General features: G+C 38.5%; 1 protein-coding gene across 4 annotated transcripts in view; it reads left to right on the top strand.

Annotated features, from left to right (window-relative positions):
* Window positions 1-23,645, top strand: part of SORCS2 (sortilin related VPS10 domain containing receptor 2) — a 1,375,930-nt gene that overhangs the window by 1,314,669 nt on the left and 37,616 nt on the right. For all 4 annotated transcript variants that reach the window (XM_001372355.3, XM_056802395.1, XM_056802396.1 and 1 more), the window contains 3 exons: window positions 2,228-2,351; window positions 6,334-6,446; window positions 9,877-10,002. In XM_001372355.3, coding sequence (XP_001372392.2) covers window positions 2,228-2,351; window positions 6,334-6,446; window positions 9,877-10,002 — 363 coding nt within the window. The remainder of the gene's footprint in view (window positions 1-2,227; window positions 2,352-6,333; window positions 6,447-9,876; window positions 10,003-23,645) is intronic.

Below are 23,645 nucleotides of genomic sequence, written 5' to 3'. Positions count from 1 at the left end.
TATATATGAACATATACATTATATATTAGAATTAGAAGAGGACTAAATGATCACTTGGTTCATATCTCTCAGTTTTATTTGAGGAAAGCAAGACACACTTGTTCTCTGAGCAGATGGCCTGTGTGAGGTCACATAAGACATAAAGAATAGATTTGAGATCACAGGATCCCAAACTTACAAGTGGAAGGGACCTTGGAGGCATCTAAGCCAACCTATATCTTCTAGAGTTGAGGAAACTGAGACCCAGGGAGGCTGTTATTTACCAAAAGGTCACATAGTCTTCTGACTTCAAATTCAGTGCTCATTCCAGCTCATGACAGATCATTCACTATCTTCACCACCAAGACAAGATTGATGGTCTTAGTAAAATCACCACATCATGGGATGATACAGGCTCAGAGCCATGAGTGGTTTAAAGCACTTGAGATAACATCTCCTCTGGCTCCTTCATTGTAAAGAATGAGGAAACTTCAGTTTAGGAAGGCGTAGTGACTTATTTATCATCTGCCAGGAACTTAAATAGATAGGTAGGCTTAATGATTTCAAGAGTTTAAAATGTCATCCATGTTTATTCAGCCTGTGTGATTCTTGTTCATGTTCTTTCTAAAAGTTTGCCTGAGGGTCCAATTAACATCATGGAGCCAGGTAACAACAGAACAAGACTAGAAGTAAGATTTTCTGAATCCCAGAGCAATTCTTTTTGCTAGAGGATACTGTTTTTCCTATTATTTAAGTAGAGTTTATATTTTGCTTTGCTTTTTCTCACTAGGAGAAGCAGTGTGACTCAAAGCTAGAGAGCCACCAATCTTGTATTCAAGAAAGATCTGGGTTGGGGGCAGCTAGGTGGATCAGTGGATAGAAAACCAGACCTAGAGACAGGAGGTCCTAGTCTCAGATATTTACTAGCTGGGTGACCCTGAGCAAGTCATTTAACCCCCATTGCCTCACTATGACCGCTATTCTGCCTTTGAACCAATATGCAGCATTGATTTTTAAGATGGAAGGTAAGATTTTTAAAAAAGGAAAGGAAGATCTGAGTTTAAGACCCATCTCTGAGGGTCAGTTAGGTAGTATAGTGGATAGAGCACCAGGCCCAGAGATAAAAGGACCTGGTTTCAAATCAAGCCTCAGATGTGTCCTGACTGTGTGTCCCTGGGTAAGTCACTTAACCCTGGTTATCTAGCCCTTGCTGTTCTTCTATCTTCGAACTGATACTCAGACAGAAAGTAAGAATTTAAAAAAACAGAAAAGACCCATCTCTGGTATATCATGACTATGTTACTATGGTAAAGTCACTTAATGGCCCAGTGCTTCAGTCAGTTCTCTAAAATTAAGTAGCAGAATAGTTGCTGATTTGAACTGGGATATTTTGACACCAAGATTTCCTTACCATGAAACATGGGTCTAGGATAATGATAGTAAAATAATAAATAATGATAATAATAAGAATCTTTCCCTATCTTGAAATATCAGCTGAATGCCATCATTCCTTAGGAGAGACACTCATGAAACTGCTTTCTGGCTCTAGGACACTTTCCCAATGTTTCTGAGAAAGAAATCAGTCACCCATGCCATCATCAGCCTTACCAGCCTAAGACCTTCAAATGTCAAAGCTTTCTTCTTCTAGAAGGCAACACAGTAAAGTAGAAAGGCAGCGGAGTGGGCAGCTGGGTAGCTCAGTGGATTGAGAGCCAGGCCTAGAGACGGGAGGTCCTGGTTTCTAATCTGGCCTCAGACACTTTGCAGCTGTGTGACCCTAGGCAAGTCACTTGACCCCCATTGCCTAGCCCTTACCACTCTTCTGCTTTGGAGCCAATACACAGTATTAACTCTAAGACAGAAGGTAAGGGTTTAAAAAATAAATTAATTAATTAAAAATTAAAAAAAAAAAAAAGAAAAGCCGTGGAGACCCAAGTTACTCATTAGCCATGTGATCTACTGCAAGGATTATTTCCCTCCTCAAGATTTAGTTTCCTCCTCTCTCAAATGATAAGCTTGTGTTTGATGTTTTCTGGTCAACAAGCATTTATTGAACAATATTGTGTGCCAAACACTGTGCTAACTGCTGAATCATTAGGATCTGGTCCAGTTCTAACATACTATAATCTCTGTCCTGAGATCCCGTGCAGCTGTAAGTCTGTGTTCAATGTTCTAAGCTTTCTATATGGTCTTTGATGTGATTCTTATGGTGCAACTGCAGCTAACATTATTCCATTTTTTTCTCCAGCCCCTTCTCTCTTTGGATAATTTTCTTGTCACGCGATTTTCAGAAATGGGTGAAGTCCGAGTAACAGTGCAAGCCTCCTGTGGGAATTCCATGCTCCAAGACTCCAAAGTCATCAGGGTTTTAGGTGAGCTAGTTTGCCACCTCCTTACCTTTTGCATTTCCCCATGCCCCCAACCTTTTTCTAAACCTACCGACATTCCTTCTGATCCTTAGGGGCATCTGGTGGTGGTGTTAGTAGAATGTAGGAAAATCAAGAAGACCCAAGTTCAAATCTGACTTCTGACATTTATTAGCTATATGATCTTGGGCAAGTCACTTAACCCTATTTGCCTCAATTTCCTCCTCTGTAAAATAGGGATAATAATTGCACCTACCTCCCATGATTGTTGTGAGGACTAAATCAAACAGCACATGTAAAGCACCAGACACATAGGAAGCATATAAATGTTGGTCATTACTATTTTGTTAACTATGCATAAATATATAAGCATAAAATTACATACATGACAAAGTTAAGATGCTCTATTTGTAATCAAGAGACCCAAATTCACATCCTTCATCTGACCTAGCTGTGGTGACCATGGGCAAATCACTGCCTCTCACAGCCTCAATTTCTTTATCTTGAAAATGAACTAGTGAATGCTTAGTAACACCCTCCATTTCATTCTGTTCCTTCCAACAACCCTGTGAAGTGAGTAGTACACGTCTCGTCTTCTTTGTTTTTCAGAGGAGAAACAGACATGAGATACAACATAGCCACTGAGCACACAGCTGGTAATGGTCACAGCTGATCCGAGGACCCAAGTCTAGATCCAGTGTCATTTCCACCAAATAAGCCTCCTAATCTATTTTCAGCCTAAAGTTTCTTCCAAGTGTCAAAATTAGTGGATGCTCAGAATCAGGGTCTCTAGGACTTCAAAGCCTCTTTGCCTCTTCCTCTTTCCCTCTCTCCTTGGTAAATGGCCCCTCCACCATTAACTGTTTACTTGACACCATGAGGTGTTTTCCTGTGTCTTGTCAAGTGCTAATGGGGCAAGATGCCTGAAAGATACCCAGTGACAGCTGAACTATTTACACTGAGGGGATGTGCTGTCAGATCAGGATTAGCCTGATCTGAAAAATAAAAAGAGATGCTGTCTAATCCTCAGGAGTGGAAGTGGGGGATGGAGTGGCGGAGAACCTAACCTTCATATATTAGGAGTCTCATTGTCAGTCAAGCCTCTTGGGCTAATAGCCTCAGAAACGTCTCACCGCTCGGTATATATTTCAGGATAATAGGGCACAGTTAGTGAAATAAACTCAATGAACTCTTTGGCTAGTATCCCCATTGATATGGTAAGTGGGTTTCATAAGAGCCACAGAATTCATTGAAATCATGAATTATTCTTTAAAAGCTGTAAAAATACCATCAGATTTTCTGGTGTATTCAGCCAGAGTTGGGGAGGGTTTTTTGACCATCTCTATCTTACTTTACTCAGTGGGAATCCAGTGTAATGGGCTTCATTGTTACATGTTTGGGATAGATAACAGGTGAACTTCTCTCCCTGGCAACACATCTCCCAGGAGTCAAACCCTTATCTGTCAGTTAACCTACAGGGCTAATCTCTCCCCTTAACTTCATTTCCCCTTGCCTACTCTTCCTCTGCCTTCCCTTCCATGTTTTCTCTCCCAACACAGCATCATCTCTACTTCTCTCTGCCCCTTCTCCTTTTCTCTCCTGCTCCCCCTCCTCTATCCTGCCCCATAATCCTCTCTGGTTGTCTCTCCTCAGCCACCTCTTCCCACAATTCTTCTAGCTCTTAGTACCAGTGCCACAGAATTCTGCATTTTAGAATGCTCACATTCTGGTTGTGTGCCAAAAGATTAAGGAAAGACTAAGCCTTCCACAAGAGGTGAGACAATGTGCCTGGGGCTTACCTGCTTAACAGGACACAATGGACTCATTGAAGCAGAGACCCAGCTCCCTGCAGTTTGCCTGCAGTTACTCAGTAACTATTCCAAGTACCTTATGGGAACTGGAAACAAACATCAGACCCTGCCTCCTGGGGAGGTAACTTGGTTTAACGAAAAAAAATTTTTTTCAGACCTGTAGAAATATTCTGTGTTCTTTCCTGTTTGTCAAGGATTCATGTTCATCCTTAGGTTCAAAATCTATGCCTGCCTGAGATGCAGAAGAAACTCCCAGATATAGATCATCTAAATTAGAGCTGTTCAAAAGTAAAATGAGCTTCCTTTGTAGGCAGATCGTTTCCATCATCACTCGAGATATTCAATAAGAGGCTAGGTAACCTCTTGTCACAGATATTATGGAGAGTATTTCTTTTTTTAATTTAAAATTTCACTGACACATTTTCTTCAGTTCATGTCTTCCCAGGCTTCTCTGTTGTCATCATAGATGTAGTGGATAGAGTATCAGAACTGGAGTCAAAAAGACTTGGGTTCAAATCTTCTTTCATGTGTCTAATAAAATAATAGCTGTGTGACTCATTTAGCTTCTTTGTGCCTCAGTTTCCCCTCTATGTAAAAAGAGTAGTCACAATGACCCCTAAAGTCACTTACATCTCAGATCATGTGATCCTAGGATCATTTATTATAGCTCAATAATATTCCATGACTGTCATCTACTATAACTTGTCCATTCTTCCCTTAATCAATGGGAGTCCAGTTCTTTGCCACTACAAAAAATCTGTTATAAATATTGTGCTGTACAAGGAATCTTTCTGTTTTATCATTGATTTTCTATGCCTAGCAGCAAAATCTCTGTATCAAGGGGGTATAGACATTTTACTCTCTTTCTTGACATAATCTGTTTATTAGTGTATCTGTCTTTCTGCAACATGGTAGAAGAATTTCTTATTCCAGTATGGTTGGATTATGAGACTTCTAAGGATTTGAAATTCTTTGATTCCAGCTATTTTCATGAGGCACCCCCCAAGCAAGGATCCAAGTGCCAAGACCCAGGCTATAACTTCACAAAAGTCCATGACCACACTGATTCCAAAAGGAATGTTTTTTTCTCTAGCAATACTGAGAGACTTCTAATAAGTTATTGAGCAGTTTTGATCTGTATCAATGAAAAACACTCTGCAAGGCTGATGTGAGGAAAGTTCAAGTGATGGAAATCTAGGTCTAGCACTCAAAGTGACCTTAGCCCAACACTCTCATTTACAGATAAGGAATGTGTGTCCAGGGAACTTAAATGACTTACCCAAGGTCACATAGGTAGGAAGCATGAGAGGCAGGATTTGAATCCAGGTCCTCTCACTCCAACATCTTCTATGAGTAGTGTTTGATGCCCAGAATTAGGGGATGGTGCTATGGAAGTAGAAAATGTCCTGAAGAAGTTAATAGATTGACTACCAGGATGATCTAACCAAACATGAATAACAATAATAGCAAAAACTATTATAACTCACCTTTGTACAGTGTCCCCAAAGTCTTGGTACAGCCTCAAGCTATTAAGAACTTAAACTGACACAAAACTAAAACTACCATAAAATTTAGGGGACACCCCATCTTAGAAATATGAAGAATTTTCCTCACCCAGCCCTATGGTATAGTATGAGCATGGTTTAGCTTCATTTGACAGAAGAAGAAACCAAAGGACATCAAGGAGGAAGAGATGAAATAAAATTAAGAGTGTAGTGCAAGGAACACTGGTGACTCGAGTTTGAATCTTGACTCTGTCTCATGGCAACTGTCACCTCCTCGTGCAGCATGAGTTTCCTCGTCTGTCCTCAGACCCATTGAGATAATGGATGTGAAAGTAGACTGATGGCATGGAAAGAAAAGAGATGTGGGGGTTAAGAGGGCAGGGTCTGAATGTCTAATATTGTACTTACTATCTGTGGGACCAAAAGCAAAGCAATAAATCTCTCTGACCCTCAGTTTCCTCATTTGAAAAATAGAGATAACAGCACTCATATTGCACAATCCAGAGGGCTGTCATAAGGAAAGGGTTATAGAAATAGGGGCGGGGGAGTGTTATTAGTACATAAATATAAGCTACATAGTGTTGGATTTTATGGCACAGATTGTAAGTACTTCAGGGGTTCCCCGAAATAGATTTTAATTGTCTAAATCCTTTTGTCTCCATCTCTCTCTAGATCAATTTCAAGTCCTGCCTCTGAAGTTTACTAAGCACTTGGATATATACAATCCCAACATCCCTGAATGGCGAGAAGACATTGGCCTGGTCGTCACCCGCCTCCTTTCTGAGGTGAGTCCTGTCAAAGTGCCATAGCTTCCTCCCTCGGGGAAGGCTAGAAAGGTCACCAGCAGGATGCTGTTCCTTGAAGGAAAATGGGCCAAATGAATGGTGCCCCAGGGCCACCCAGAGAGACAGGCAGATGGAGGTGGGTGTCACTGGGGTATCAGCTTGCTGGTCACAGCATAACAGCACTGAATGTTGGGCTCCAACGCTGCCTAATTGGCAGTTAAGAGCAAATGCAGCTGTGAGAGAATTTTGAGCCAGATGGAAAGAAATGATGCTGATGCGAGAAAAGCCATAGCTTAAATATGATATAGCTGTGGGGTGGGGATGAGAGAGATAAGTGTGTTTGCGATGAGAGGTTTGGGGGAAGTGATGGCAAAATTACTTCTGAGTGTAAAACTATAGCACAGATTCTAGATAATCAAAATTAATATCTGTCCAGTGTGCTGGGGTGAGCCTTTTTATAGAAGTTATGGTCACTGGTAACAATGATAATTCTGCTGTCAAATGGCACTAAAAAATGGCAAGGCTACCATTATCACATCATCTTTTTATTTTATTTTATTTTAATTTTCCCACAGTTACATGATTCTTGCTGTCTCTCTCCCCTCTTCGCTCCCCCTCCCAAAGTTGACAAGCAATTCCATGGAGTTATACATGTATAATCACTCAAATCCTATTTCCATCTTATTCATTTTTGTAATAGAGTAATCTTTTCAAACCAAAAACCCAAATTATAAACCCATACAAATAAGTGATAAATAATATCTTTTCTTCTGGATTTCTACTCCCACAGTTCTTTCTCTAGATCACATCATCTTTAGAAAATGATAACTATGATTATTATAGGAGTTAATGTTGACAAGGTCATCTCTAGCACTCTCGTTTTGAATCTGAGGACTTGTCCAAGGTCATATAGATAATAAATAGGAAAGGCTAGACTTGACACTAAATCTTCTTAATCAGAATCTATTGTTTTGGTTTTTTCTTTATTGCTAACAATTGATTCATCAATAAGCATCAAGGGCTTACTATGTTATAGATACTATACCGGGGATACAGAGACAAAAATGAAGCAGTTCTTGGCCTCAAGGAATTTGTAACCTAACAGGAAAGGTATGAAGAAAGTTGATAGTATGATGGCGGAAGAGCAGGACATGACACTGGAAGATCTGGGGTCTAGAGATGCCACTTAGGATCCTGGATCCCCAGATGCTTCATCTCTACTAGGAAGATAACAAGCTGGCTACCTCCCAGGTATGGTGAATGTCACAAGAGAAAAAAGGCCAAAAGTGATTCATAACCATAATAAGATTTTAGGAAGGTCAGCCACACTTACTGGGAAATGATGAGGGGCAATCACAACTCAACCTCTATTGGACTCACTTCTATATTCATTCGCATCAACCTGAGTTCTAGGATAATGCTTGGATAGTCTCTTGTTAAAACTTAAGCCTCATTATAATTTATTAAATATCATTCAATAAAACAGAGAAACCTCTTTCCCCATAAGCATTTGGATATATATGTACATACATATATATATATATATATAATTTATTTATAAATAGCAATAGAAAGGCATAATTGTTTCAATTTTTTTAGCTCTTAGAATGATCACAGCTAGAGTCCCCTCTAGCCATCACTGTAACTGCCAATGGTTTCCCTCTTGCTTCAGGAGACATGGTTCCTCCACATTCAGTTCACTCAAGATGCTAAGTAAAGGATTTTTTATAGAAAGAATTCTCTTCATCTTCTTTGCAATATCAAAGTTTAAACTTTGTTTAGGCCCTTCTACCTTCCTTTTCTTTATCTTTAATTTCTTTCTTTCTTTTTTTTTAAACCCTTACCTTCCATCATATTGGATTCAAGGCAAAAGAGCATTAAGGACTAGGCAATGGGGGTTAAGTGACTTGCCCAGGGTCATGTAGCTAGGAAGTGTCTTAGGCCAGATTTGAACACAGGACCTCTCATCTCTTGGCCCGGCTCTCAAGCCCCACCCAGTTACCCCTTTCAGTTTCTTTCAAGTTAACTTTTCTTGATTGCTCCAAAAACTGTGATGAGAGAACTCTCTCATAGAATGCTGATTAAACAGCTATTCTCCAAACCTTCCCTACATCCCAGGAACTTAGAGACAATGACTATTTCAGAGGCTTTTAAAATAAGTGCTACATAACCATAAACTATTATCAAGCCACTGAAACAAGATACAATGAAGAACAAGAATCCATCTCTACCCCTCAAGAATCTACAATTTAGAATGGCAGATAGAACTTTAAAAAGTAGATTGTGCTAAATGATTCCTATAGCAGTAGATGGCATTTTCTGCAAAAGCAAGGTGGCTAGTTAGAACTTAGTTAAGCTATATTCAAGGCTCCAAACTACCTTTCCAGAACCATACTCATTCTGAATTCCAGCCCAACTGGATCATTCACCTTTTCTTGATCTTCCTGGCTCTTGCCCTCTTCCATGTATACAGCTTGTTACTCCTAATCTCTACTTTTGAAAATTATTCTCCTCCTTCGAGGCAGACTTTAGGAGCCAACTACTCCATGAACCCTAGAGGAAGCAGTCATTGGTCATGGAATTCAATGAAAATTTAATAAGCATGTATCTACAAAGTGACATTCAAAGTACTGGGAATATAAGGCAAAAATAAAATATAGTCCCTGTCCTTATGCAACTTGTATTTAACTGGGAGCATGCAATTTGTACACACTTATAAGTCAATTCTGTGTGTGTGTGTGTGTGTGTGTGTGTGTGTGTGTGTGTGTGTGTGTGCTCATGCACATGGAGATAGACAGAGAGACATAATTAATACTTCTAAGAGTGCAAGAATTCTAATTGCAAGCTCAGGAAAAGTGGGCATCTGACCTAAAACACGAAGAAAGCCAGAGAGGTACGGAAGTGATGCATATGAGACACGAAAGATCATATGCACAAAGGCTTCCAGGCAACAAGCCAGTTTGACTTGCACAGAGAATTAGTGAATGGGAGCGATCCAAAATCAGACTCAGAAAAGAGGCAGGATCCAGACAATGGAAGATCTCAAATTTGAGGCTCAGGATGTTCATTTTAAAGCCATTGAAGACTTTGCTCCAAGAAGGAGAGTTGGGGTGGGGAGAATAACTAGTTTCAGTAATTTCAGGTAGGTACACTGTTAATAATGGTAAGACTTTGGGAAGTCAGGCCATGGCAGAGTTGACTCTGCGAAACACTGGTTGTGAGACCTTGGGCATGTTTTCTTCTTTCTCTGAGTTGGTTTCCTCATCTCTAAAATGGGCAGGTAATAATAGAAGTTCTCCTTCCTCCTTTAACAGTTCATTAATTACTAAAGCAGATGACCCCCCCCCATGCATGCACGCACGCACGCACACACATACACACACAATCGATGTTAACCAGCTGACCACTGAATAGGGTGCTATCTCAACAGGAAACCAATATCCCTGAGGAATCTCTGCTGACTGTGGTGAAACCAGGCCTGCCCACAACTGCTGACTTGCATGTGCTCCTGCCAGCACCTAAACCAAAGAGGAAGAGGAGCATACCAAGTGACAAGGTAAGTCAACCCTCTTATATATTTTGAATATGTACATAGATAGCCTAGCAAAAAATAAATGTGGAAATCATATTGTTTGGGGATCAACAATGTGGTATAGACAAGCATAGAATTGGAGAGATCTAGGTTCTAGTTCAAGTTCTATCCCCAGTAGAGGTTGACAAATGCTTATTGATTGACAGATCTTGATGCATGACCTTGAGCACATCATTTCATTTCTGTAAGACTCACTATACTCCACTATTAAGTGAAAATTATAATACTTATACCCCTACCACCACCTGAAAGAAGGAAAATACTTTATAAACTTGAAATTTATAAAGAAAGATGAATGATAGGGTCATTATATTTTGTAGAAGAATTCATTGGATTTAGAACTGGAAGGAGTTTTAGAGATCATCTAATCCAAACTCTTAATTTTATAGAATAGGAAAAGAAAGTCCAGAAGGAAAGTGTAAGCTTCCTACTGATAAAGAGTAGCTATATTTCAGCTAAACCATCCATGTTGTCTCATTGTCTTTTGAAAATGGGTGTTTGGGAGCTTTGATCCATTTGGTAATAGATATATTTTTGTCCTGAGAACTAGGGTCTTGCCATATCTGCAAACATCTCCATCTCCACCCACCACCATCACCCAGTCTAAGAGCCCTTTTGAAGTTTGTTTGGTTTTTTTACCCTCCTTGTTCTCTCTGTAATTTTTTTTTATCATCTCCACCTTCTGGATCTCCATTTATCCCTTGATTTTCATGAAATTACTTTTTCCAAAATCTAGTTATTTGTTTTCTTTTTCTCTACCTCTTCCATTAGTTAATTTTCTTTCCCTTATCTTTTAAATGAAGGTATTCAAAAGCTCTGTCATAGACACCCTTCAGTTCTCATCTACTCCAGTGACTTCAATTGTTATCTCAAAGCCTATGGCTCCAAAATATGCACATACAGCCCTGGTTTCTTTCTTAGTGCTTCCATTCCCAGCTAGTTCTTACCAGATTCTGGACAACTCCACTGGAATTTCATTATTGTCCCTCAAACTCAGTGGACCCTAAATCATACTCACTATTAAAACCTGCAGTTCTTGCCTTATCTCTTTCACCCAGATTTATACTTTCCCAGTCATCTTTGACTTCTCTCTCTTCTTTACCTCACACATAAAACCAGTTGTCAAGTCGTATTAATTTTTCTTCTTTCCCTTATCTCCCATCAGTCCCTTTCCATTTTTCCCATTCTCCAGAATGAATTCCCTAGTTTGCACCCTTTTCACTCTTCACCAAGATTCTATTACTTCCTGACTTTCCTTCCTTTAGTCTCTTATCTCTCAAAGGATTATACATTGTAATGCAGAACAATAAAAATATGTAAAAATCTAGGTATATAAAAATATGCTTATATGTACATATGGGCATAATTTATAAATATAGTTATAGGCAATCTGAAAGAAAAGGTATTCGAAACTTGGGGAGGCAGAAAAACCTCTGATTAGCGAGTAGATAATTTCAAGCATGAAGTCATTCCAAGATTACATTACCTTTTGGGGCTGCCATATCAACCACTGACTCATATTCAGTTTGTAGCCCATTAAATCCCCAGATATTTTCAGAAAAACATCTCAGAACAAATCCCAAGAAATACTGACTCTCCATGACCACCCCGTGTACTTGTCAAGTTGATTTTTTTTTGTTTGCTAAATTGATCGAATGCCAGAACCAGACAAATGATGATAGAAATCTATGGGAAATGAACTGAAAACAAAGTACATAGTCACAAAAGGTAAAGTACAGTTTAGCAATTAGATAAATTTGAGTGGAATTGGATTAGAAAACTCACTGTTTTGGGGAAGACTGCTGGATCACTAACCATGGTGCTGAAACATCTGAAATCCAAAATAAAAAGACAGCATGTAGAAGGGGGAGATCTTACAGTACTTTTAAATCTCAAAGAGACCTTAGAGGGTACTTACTACAACTCCCTCTTTTGAGAAGTGAGAAAATGAAGATCTAAATTTGAGCAAGTGACTTGTCCAAGGTCACAAAGACATTAAGTATCTTAGACAGGATTCGGACCCCTTTCTAAATAAAATGCTCTTCCTAATATACCATCCTTCCTAATAACGAGAAAGTGTCAACCAAATCACTGGCCCAGTATAGGAGACAACTGATTTCAGTACCTTTGACACCTGCACACTGCAGATAAATAAATGATCCTGAATAGCAGTGGTTACTGCTCCAGCAGAGTGACAGCTTCTCCTTTCCAGATGACACTTCATACCAAAGTCATCTATAAAACCCTGACAGTTTGCAATACCTTTTTCTGGTAATCTTTGATACTGCCCATTTTTCTCTTCCTGCCTTCCTTGTCCAACCCACCCAGTGTACAAAATGAAGTATTTTTTTTAAATCAGAATGATCATTTTGAGAGGTATGCATGTATATATTTGATAAAAAGAATTCTAGAAAAGAATCTTAGTCTACCTTAGTCTACCAGAGACCCTTATTCCTTCCCAGTACCTGGCAGTTAGCTTCTGCAGGCCTGCTGGGAATTAGATATATCTTGTTCTCAATCGTGGCTCTTACCACTGATGAAAGGTAGACACATCCTGTCCCTATGAGGAAGGTAGACGGAGGTTCTGTGTTGGACCTTATTAGTATTTATGTGTGTGTAGTCAGAGAGCATTGGTTACTATGTTATACAAAAACCAAATGAAGAAACTAAAAGTATTGACTCAGAATAAATAAAAATTTAGAAGAAACGTGCTATCTTCAAGTTTTTGAAGGATTGTCATTAAGGAGAATTAATCTTGTTTTGCCTAGCCAGAGAGGACAATTAGAGGAAATTACAAGGGGGCAAGTTTGGATTCAATATTTGGACAAGCTCCCGCATTGATTAGAGATGTTTAAAACTGAAATGGGTTTATTCAGTAGGTAGTGGTTTTTGCAGTACCAGAGGAGACCTGTCTTCTTCATCAAGATGCTATATTGTCAGAGATTTTGTAGAGCAAATTTTGACCCCAATATGGGTTGGGATAGAAGCCCTCTGAGGTCTCTTCTAATTGCCATTACAGATTCTTATTCATCAGTAAAGGGGAGTGAAGTGTGGCAGGGAGGAGAAAAACAGCAGCCATCAGAATATTATGAGATTCTGGCCATTTTGTTATTCAGTGTATGTTTTGTTGCACCAATCTAGTTCTCTAGTTCTTTGAACATGGAAGTAACTACTTAACTACTATACCTACTCCACCTAGGTCAGAGTCCCAAATCAACTAATAGAGAAACAGAATCGTAGAGCCAAAGAATGTCCAAGCTAGATCCAAATAGACTTAGAATAAAGAAACTCAGATCCCCTGCAGCTCTGAGATTCTGGGGAGTTATAGGACTTTCCTATCCTCTGTAATCCTCAATTTCAGCTCAACTACTTACTTTGACCTTGAGCAATTCCCTTTCCCTCTAAAGGCCTCAGTTTCATCCTCTAGACATTATGGTGGGTGGGGGAGTAACTAGATAATCACCGAGGTCTCTTCCAGCTCAAATTCTATTATTCTGTGAGTCATTCCTCCTATTCTTAGCATGTGGCTCTCTCATCTCTGACCCTGTGCTGTGGTTCATTTTTTAAGAAAAACTCCATTATAATAAAAGCTATTTGCTAAAAGGCTACCTCACTGAGCCTGTCATGAACAAGAGAGCTCAGTGCCAAGTTAGTGCAGTCTCAGACTGCCCTGTAGTTTGTAACCTGTTCAACATAAGGAGCCAGTAGAGGCTCTGATGCCTTTGCCATTTTTCCATGCTGCTTGGATTAGGAAACAGAGAGAGTTGTTTTTTCTAACAGTGAATAGTGGTCTAAGGTAGACATTTGGCAAGCTAAAAGAACAAGACAAAATAAAGAATATCAAGAGGCTAAAGAGGAAGCAAAAGCTAAGAAAACTGGACTAGAAATCAGAAAACCTGGATTTTTGTCCTAACACTGTCACTAATAATTTATATGCTGAAAAGTCATTCTCTCCTTCTAGGTCTTAGTATATTTAACTATAAAACAAGGCACTGAAAGAAGATGACTTCTAAGGATCTCACAGCTCTAAAATTCTGTAGTCTGAAATCCCTTCCAACCTAAATATGTTCCATGGTTCCTTCTAGTTCTAATATTTTTGATGCTGCTTGAATCTAAAAACCCAGAATGCTTGCATCATTTGGGGCCAGAGGTCTTAACCAATAGGGTCTAGAAATGTTGAGCCCTTCTAGGAAGGGGAAAAAATTCTTTTGACCTTTTGGAGACCAGAGTACACATCTTTTGTACGGTGCATTTTCTATCAGGTCAGACAGAGCCATTCTATATTCAGTTATTGTTAACTTGAGTATTTGCCTGGGACCTGATGGCTCTATCTATTCCTCAGAGACCGGTACTTAAGAATCACAGAGAACAACAAAAGGCCAGGTACTGATGACTCAGTATCACTAGGTTAGCAAGCCAGGACTGATTTCATCCTTGACAAAACTGTTGTACAAGTACCTCCCATAACTTTTTTTTTCAAACTCTTACCTTCCAACTTAGAATTAATACTAAGTATTGGTTCCAAATCAGAAGAGCATGAAGGGCTAGGAAATCAGGGTTAAGTGACAACCAGGACTACACAGCTAGAGAGTGTCTGAGGTCAAATTAAACCCAGCATGTCCCATCTCTGGGCCTGGGTGCAATCCACTGAGCCACCTACCTGCCCACCCACCCCCACAACTATATTCCTTTATACAGGCTCAAATCAAAGGCTGTGAATCCTGACATACAGAATGCAGATGTGGTTGGCTCTGAAAATTCTGAATAAGATTTTGATGAGAGATATTCTAGGATCTGGAAAGCAAAAAATGAGGGCCTAGATGCTTTAGGACTACCAAGTCATTTGTCTTCCTCATTTTCCTGGAAATGGAATTATAATTATGGCAGTGAGAAAGTTTATGTTTACTTCTTTTTTCTGCTTGGTTGTGTAATTGGAAAATTATTAGCATTAGTCTCTTGTGAAGCTTTTTATACATGCTAAAGTATTTATAGATGGTTTTTGTTTTATCAAGAGAATAAGAGGCCAGGTAACACACTAAACTCAGGCATTTTTATGTGGCCCCAGACTTACTCATTTTTCAAAACTAGGTCTAAGCTAAAAGTACAGTAGCTACTCACAGACCTGCTCCCCCATTACTGATAATCTGAAGTCTTTAACCTGCTCCATCTCTAACTTACACCCATTTCCCCCTCCTTATGCAATCTGGTGTCCTTACTATCCTAATCCAGATCTCAGGGATTCAACATATTGATGTACAATTTAGTGGGGACTCTCAAAAAACTTAGCTCACTTCAGTGCCGAACTCTCAAGCCTGAGATCTGCCAGTCTCTATAGTAACAGTGATTACAAGTTTGTACAACCAAACCCAACTAGCCTTATTCATACTAAATAAGAGAAGGCCATAATTAGAGAAATACAAATCAAAACAACGCTGAAGTACCACCATACACCTAGCAGATTGGCCAAAATGACAGCGAAGGAAAATAATAAATGTTGGAAAGGATGTGGCAAAATAGGGACACTAATGCATTGCTCTTGGAGTTGATTGATCCAACCATTGATGATTTTTTAATTGATACAACATTCTGGAAAGCAATTTGGAACTACGCCCAAAGGGCTTTAAAAGAATGCCTGACCCTGGGCAAGTCACTTAACCCCCATTGCCTAGCCCTTACCACTCTTCTGCCTTGGAGCCAATACACAGAAGGTAAGGGTTTTTTATTAAAAAGTAAATAAATAAATAAAAATAAAAGACTGTCTGCCCTTTGGTTCAGTCATAGCACTCCTGGGTTTGTACCCCAAAAATATAATAAGGAAAAAGACTTGTACAAAAATATTCATAGCCTTGCTCTTTGTGGTAGCAAAAAAAAATGAAAAATGAGATTTTCCTCTGATTGAGGAATGGCTGAACAAATTATTGTATCTGTTAGTGATGGACTATTATTGTGCTCAAAGGAATAATGAACTGGAGGAATTCCACGTGAACTGGAAAGACCTCCAGAAATTGATGCAAAGTGAAAGAAACATAACCAGGAGAACAATGTACACAGAGACTGACACACTGTGGCACAATTGAACATAATGGACTTCTCTGCTAGCAGCAATGCAATGATCCAGTACAATTCTGAGGGACTTATGAGAAAGAATGCTCTCCAGATCCAGAGAAAGAACTGTGGTAGTAGAAACACAAAAGAAAAAGATATGATTGATCACATGGTTCAATGGGGATATGATTGTGGATATTGACTTTAAATGCTCTCTCTATGGCAAATATGAAAAATGATACATGTAAAGCCCAGTGGAATTGCTTGTTGGCTCCAAGAGAGGGGAGAACACGAATCATGTAAACTTGGAAAAATATTCTAAATTAATTAATTAAATTTAAAAAATTAATAAGAGGGTTATTCAATAGAAGAGGGAATTTTAGGCTCCAAAAAGAATATCATCAATCCCAGAGTAATTACAGCTACCAAAGATGCTTGAAATTCTACCATTAGATGTTAATGGCTTTTAAGTAAGTTTTCCCTGTAGTTGAACAATTGCTAAAGATATCACAGACAACATTCACAGTTTCGGTGTCGATTGTTAATGACGAACTCTGAGGTCCCTTCCAGTCTATCAATGAATCTGTGACTTTAAACTACAGTTACTCCTGGAAAATGTCATTTCAATTCAATTAAATAAACAATAATTGTGTCCATTATAAGTAAGGGGCTGTACAAGTCATTGGAGATACAAAGATAGCAGAAGACACAATCTTCTTAGGTCTTCTTAGATCTTAGGAATGGAGGGGATAAGGCTCATGCACATTTAGCTATATTACAATGTGCCATTAAATTGAAGAAGATAGACATCCCTTCCAGATAGAAAGATCAAAGGAAAAAATCCTAGAGCAGATGCTATGTGACCTGGCATTAAAAGATCTAAGGATGATATTAGAAAATACATAATGTTTTATTAGTTTAGGGATAAAGAGTAAAGTGGCTGCTTGAGAAAAGAACTGGAGTTTGAAGTAGATCTGAGAGAGCATGGTAAATTCAGATGTGATAACTAAAAAGCATAAGAATAGAATGGCCTTTCCTAAAAATAATAAATAGTATATATCTAAAACCATCAGCAAACATCATCTGCAATGGGGATAAACTAGATGCATTCCCAATAAGATCAAGAGTGAAACAAAGATGCCCATTATCACCTCTATTATTTAGCATTGTACTAGAAACACCAGCAGTAGCAATTAGAGAAGAAAAAGAAATTGAAGGCATTAAAATAGGCAAGGAGGAGACCAAGTTATCACTCTTTGCGGATGACATGATGGTCTAATGAAAGAATCCTAGAGAATCAACTAAAAAGCTAGTGGAAATAATCAACAACTTCAGCAAAATTTCAGGATACAAAATAAACCCACATAAATCATCAGCATTTCTATATATTTACAACACATCTCAGCAGCAAGAATTAGAAAGAGAAATTCCATTTAAAATCACCCTAGACAATATAAAATACTTAGGAATCTATCTGCTGAGACAAACACAGGAACTATATGAACACAACTACAAAACACTCTCCACACAATTAAAACTAGATCTAAATAATTGGAAAAACATCGATTGCTCATGGGAAGGATGAGCTAACATAATAAAAAATGACCATCCTACCCAAATTAATTTACTTATATAGTGCTATACCCATTGAACTACCAAAAAAACTTTTTTACTGAATTAGAAAAAAACATAACAAAGTTCATTTGGAAGAACAAAAGATCAAGGATATCCAGGGAAATCATGAAAAAAATGCAAAGGAAGGTGGCGTTGCAGTACCAGATCTCAAACTATACTATAAAGCAGTAGTCATCAAAACAATATGGTACTGGCTAAGAGATAGACAGGAGGATCAGTGGAATAGACTTGGGGTAAGTGACCTCTGCAAGATAGTCTATGGTAAACCCAAAGATCCCAGCTTTTGGGACCAAAATCCATTATTTGATAAAAAGTGCTGGGAAAATTGGAAGACAGTTTGGGAGAGATTAGGTTTGGATCAACATCTCACACCCTACACCAAGATAAACTCAGAATGGGTGAATGACTTGAATATAAAGAAGGAAACTATAAGTAAATTAGGTGAACACAGAATAGTATACATATCAGATCTTTGGGAAAGGAAAGATTTTAAAACCAAGCAAAGGTTGGAAAAAATCACAAAATGTAAAATAAATAATTTTGATTACATTAAATTAAAAAGTTTTTGTACAAACAAAACCAATGTAACCAAAATTAGAAGGAAGCAACAAATTGGGAAAAATCTTCATAACAAAAACCTCTGACAAAGGTCTAACTACTCAAATTTATAGAGTTAAATCAATTATACAAAAAAACCAAGCCATCCTCCAACTGATAAATGGGCAAGGGACATGAATAGGCAATTTTCAGATAAAGAAATAAAAACTATTAATAAGCACATAAAAAGTGTTCTAAATCTCTTATAATTATAGAGATGCAAATCAAAAAAACTCTAAGGTATCACCTCACACCTAGCAGATTGGCTAACATGACAGCAAAGGAAAGTTATGAATGTTAGAAGGGATGTGGCAAAGTTGGGACATTAATTCATTGCTGGTGGAGTTGTGAATTGATCCAACCATTCTGGAGGGTAATTTGGAACTATGCCCAAAGGGTGATAAAAGACTGTCCACCCTTTGATCCTGCTATAGCACTGCTGGGTTTGTACCCCAAAGAGATAATAAGGAAAAAGACATGTACAAGAATATTCATAGCTGCACTCTTTGTGGTGGCAAAAAATTGGAGAATGAGGGGATGCCTTTCAATTTGAGAACATTTGAAAAAAAATTTGGTATATGTTGGTGATGGAATACTATTGTGCTCAAAGGAATAATAAACTGGAGAAATTCCATGTGAACTGGAATGACCTCCAGGAATCGATGCAGAGTGACAGGAACAGAACCAGGAGAACATTATAAAGGGAGACTGATACACTATGGTACAATTGAATGTAAAGGACTTCTCCATTAGTGGCAATGCAGTGATCCTGAACAACTCAGAGGAATCTACGAGAAAGAATACTATCCATATCCAGAGGAAAAACTGTTGGAGCAGCAGAAATACCAAAAAAAAAAAAAAACAATTGCTTGATTACATGGATCAAGGGGGATATTATTGGGGATGTAGACTCGAAATGATCCTCCTAGTGCAAACATCAACAACATGGAAATAGTTTCCAATCAAGGACACATGTAAAACCCAGTATAATTGTGTGTTGGCTACAGGAAGGGATGGGGGAAGTGGAGTGAGGGAAAGAAATATGATCATTTTAACCAAGGAATACTGTTCTAAATTGACTAAAATTTTCCAAAAAATAAAATAAAAAAATAAAAATGGAAATGGAACTTAATTTTTTTTTTCAAATGTCACAGTTATAACCATTTTTCTATGTCAATTACTCTATCTGGCAGTTGGCAGACACACTATCAGAGACTCTCTCTCATGGCTGGAGGAGCTAACATCTTTGCCTCTCTCTCTGTCTGAGGGAAAGATCTGAAGGAGCCCAGTGTCCCAGCTTGGGAAACACTATTGAATATCTATTGTGGTTTTATAGATTGTTTAACTCTGAGAAGACCAAAGAAAAACCTGGTCTTTGGTTTGAACTCTGAGTCTGTTAAGACTCAGAGTCCTAACTTGATTCTTGTTGAGACTCAACCAGGTTGCCTTTGCTATTTTATAATTTGAAGACGAAGTTAAGATAATAGCGGTAGTTTTTATTTAGATAGTATAAATTTGGGTTAGATAAGGGAGGAGTAGTGTAGCCTTTGAAACACAAGAGAAGTGGTTCCGTGCAGAATCTAGGAGTTTATTTGGGTGGATTTAGAATCCCTTAGAATTAGAAATCCTTTATTTATCCTTATTTATTTCAACAAACATTTTATGGTTATAATAAGAGTCTCTTTAGCATCCTTGCACCTGGCCCTGAAGGGGAAGTTCACATTTGAGCTTCAATTCATCACTGAGGATACTTTTGATTATCTCTATCAAAAGTATCTGAACAGTTTGAACCTGATTGGTGAGTTAAACAGTTTTGAAAAGTTTTGAATCTATATTGGAACAGTTTTTTTCATTTAAATATTTTATTTTTACAACTCGCCAAATTTCATTTTTACACCTGGCACTTAAAAGAAGGGAAGGATACTATATAGAGAGAAAGAGACAAAATGTGGACAAGGACTCCAACCTGGGAAATACAGTCTTCCAGTTTTCCTACAATAAAGAATATTTAAAGGACAACAGTGGGGAGATATGCTTAAAAATTTAGATGGCAACCTGATAATATACACCCGTGAATGTCCTACCAAGAGTATAGAAATTTTTTCTTAGGTGGTAGGGAGCTCCTGTAGATTTGTGATTTGGTGAGTGACATAATCCAAATTCTGCTTTAAGATAACTTTGGGTGTCTTGACAGACTCAGAAAAAAAAATTGGTCTTGGAAGAAGTTAATCTAGACTTGAGAGCTAGATCTGGTTGGGGATCAGTTGAGGATTATAGGCAAGTCACTGCTTTTCTCAGACTCAGTATCCTCACTATTACCAAGGAATAATGGTTATATAGTATAGTTTAGTGAATAATGTGCTGAACTTGGAGTCAAAAGGGCCTGGGTTCAACTTCTGCCTCAGATATATTTATTTGATACGTGATTCTAAATCACTTAACCTCTCCAGCTCTTAGCTTCCTCTTCTATAAAATGAGTATTCAGAGTCTCTTCCAGTTATAAATCTATGACCTATGGGACATATAAGCATGCACCATAGAACCTAAGCTAGTCACTTAAATATCAATACCCCAAACAACTTCTTTGACTGATTTTCAAAGCATATAATCTTCTGCATCCATGGAAGACATTTCCTTACGGTAAATTCCCTATTCAACTCAGCTGAAATCAGATCCGGTCCTCAATCCACCCCACAGACACTTCTATTACCTCACAGGGATTTTATGAGAAAGGTGTTTTATGAATGTTAAAGGCCTATAAAGTGTGAGTTATCATTATCACTGGAGAGTAGAAAGAATAGAGATGGTGAGGTCAATTAAGAATGTATTCATTAGTACAAGTGCGCAGTGAATAGGGCTCTTCGTTGGTGCTGGCAGTAAGAATAGAAAGGAAGGGATGCTCATAGTTAGAATCATAGTGAGTAAATGTCAGTCAGAAGAAAGAGAAGGGGGAAAGATGGCTGTGGTTTTAGGAATGAGTGAAAAAATGGTTAATGGGGCTCCTTGGCACAGATAGAGAATATAGAAGAAAAGATAGGTTCTTTGTTTGTAAGGGACATAGCTTAAAGTCCAAATCCCAGAGTACAGATGGGCTGGGAAGCATTTAGAAAACTAAACAGTTATCTCTAAGATTCTGCATGATCTCTACAAGAACACATCATGCTGGGGCAGTTAGGTAGCACAATGGATAGTGCAGGAGGCCTGGAGTCAGGAGGATCTGGGTTCAAATATGACCTCAAGACACTTCCTAACTTTGCAACATGGGAAGGTCACTTTACTTCATCCTGTTTGCCTAGTCCATGCCTTTCTTTCTTAGTAAGGGTTAAAAAGAAAAGAAGTCATGAACTCTGATCACATTTCCTTATTAGAGTGGGGAAGACCATGGCCCTAGAATTCCAGGATTTCAGTGAGGCATTTAGCAAATCTGTTCATGACTTCTTTGTCAACATTGGAGAAATGAGTAGATTTAAAATAATCAGACCCGTGGAGTCCTAATTAATGGGTTGGTGTCAGTTTGGAGGCATGGGCCCAATGGAGGGTCCCAATGCCCTGTCCTTGACCCTGTGCTGTTTAATTTTTTTTTGTTTAATATTTTTAACCAAAGTCTTCGCAAAAGCATATAAGACATGCTTATCACACTTTCAGATGGTTTAGCTAGTACATATGCATCCAGAATCAATAAGACCTCACAGATTAGACTGGGGGACATATCTGAAAAGATGAAATGTAATAAGTTTAAAATTAGAGTCCCATTCTGTTTCAAAAATCCAAATTCTAAAATAGAGGATGAGGGGCAGTTAGATGGCCCAGTGGATAGAGTCAGACCTAGAGATGGGAGGTCCTAGGTTCAAGTCTGGTCTCAGACACTTCCTAGCCATGTGATCCTAAGTCAGTCACTTAATTCCAATTGTCTAGCCCTTACAGCTCTTCTGCCTGGGAACTAGTACTTAATATCAATTTTAAGACCTAAGGTGAGGGTTTAAAAAAATAAAATATAAGTCTAGCAATTCACAAACTGCTAATAGTTCATGTAGCTAAAGATCTTGGTGTTTTCACGGAATTCATAGAATACAATTTTAATATAAGAAAGCAGTGTGATATAGCAACAGAAAATCAAAGCTAACTCAATTGTAGGCTGCAACACTTAAGTCAATTATGGCAACCATATTTTAAGAAGCATGAGGACAGGTTGAGCTATGTCCCAATGTGACCAAGCAGAATAAATTTACACCGTCCTTACTGCTCTTCTGCCTTGGAACCAATGCACAGTACTGATTCTAAGATGGAAGATAAAGATTTTTAAAATTATAGAAAGAAGAACCATAGAGTCCCTTGGAGGTCATCTGGTTCAATTTCATCATAGAAAGAACCAAGTGCTTGGATAGGCAAGGAAAACAATACAAAGAAACATGCAACAAAGGACTCATGAATGTGACCACTGTGTGTGCGTGGGGGAGGAGGGAGGGTTGCTTATGAAAATTCTCCATTTTTAAATCCTGCCTGGGATTCACATATTCCTGCCTTTGTCCTACCTTCATTTGCTGGGCAGATGGAGAAGGGAAGAATAACTAGAATTGTGATTCCATTGATATAGATAACTCCGAAAGAAGAAACTCCCTCTACCAATGCAGACTGATATTTTCAGAGTTATATGGAATCCTAAGCAGTTAAGTGTCTTTGACAGAATCAAAATTTTATCAGAGGCATAACCTGAACCCAAATCTTCCTGACAGAGGCTGACTCTCTAACCATTACGCCATGCTACTTTTCATCTACAAGTAAGAAAAATCAAGGTCCAGAGAGAAGTGACTTATTCTAAGTCATCCAACATATTATCAAATTTCCTAACTCCAAACGCAAGACTCTTTCCATTATACCCTACAGGGGTGATGTTTAGCTTCACTTGTTGGAGGGAACCAGATTAATACTGGAGACCAATAAATCAAGGTCTGATATCCTAGAAAATTGCCACTCCTGAAAGGGCTCGAAGACATTTATCTTCTCTTGCCAAGCCAGTGGGCACTTTTAATAATAATGCTATTTTGTAGGAATGTAGACAATCATATTTCAGTCCATTTTCTCTGCATTAGGAAAAAGTAAATAAATGGCTGTAAAATTGCATGTGAGTGGATGGAGACAAATGCCCTTTCTTAATAAGATGCCTCAGAAAGCAGGAGCATGGGAGCTTGATGTGTTGGCGAAATCATATTGTCACCAAACAATTGTACCCAACCTGAGGCAGATCAGAAATGATGGAGAGACTGCCCTGTGGCTCTGGTCAGGAACCTGTGTATACTGGGGAAACTTTAATAAGAACCTATTCAACAAAC

Source organism: Monodelphis domestica, chromosome 6 (assembly GCF_027887165.1).
Source record: "Monodelphis domestica isolate mMonDom1 chromosome 6, mMonDom1.pri, whole genome shotgun sequence".
NCBI lineage: Eukaryota > Metazoa > Chordata > Mammalia > Didelphimorphia > Didelphidae > Monodelphis > Monodelphis domestica.
This window is presented reverse-complemented; position numbering and strand designations above follow the sequence as displayed.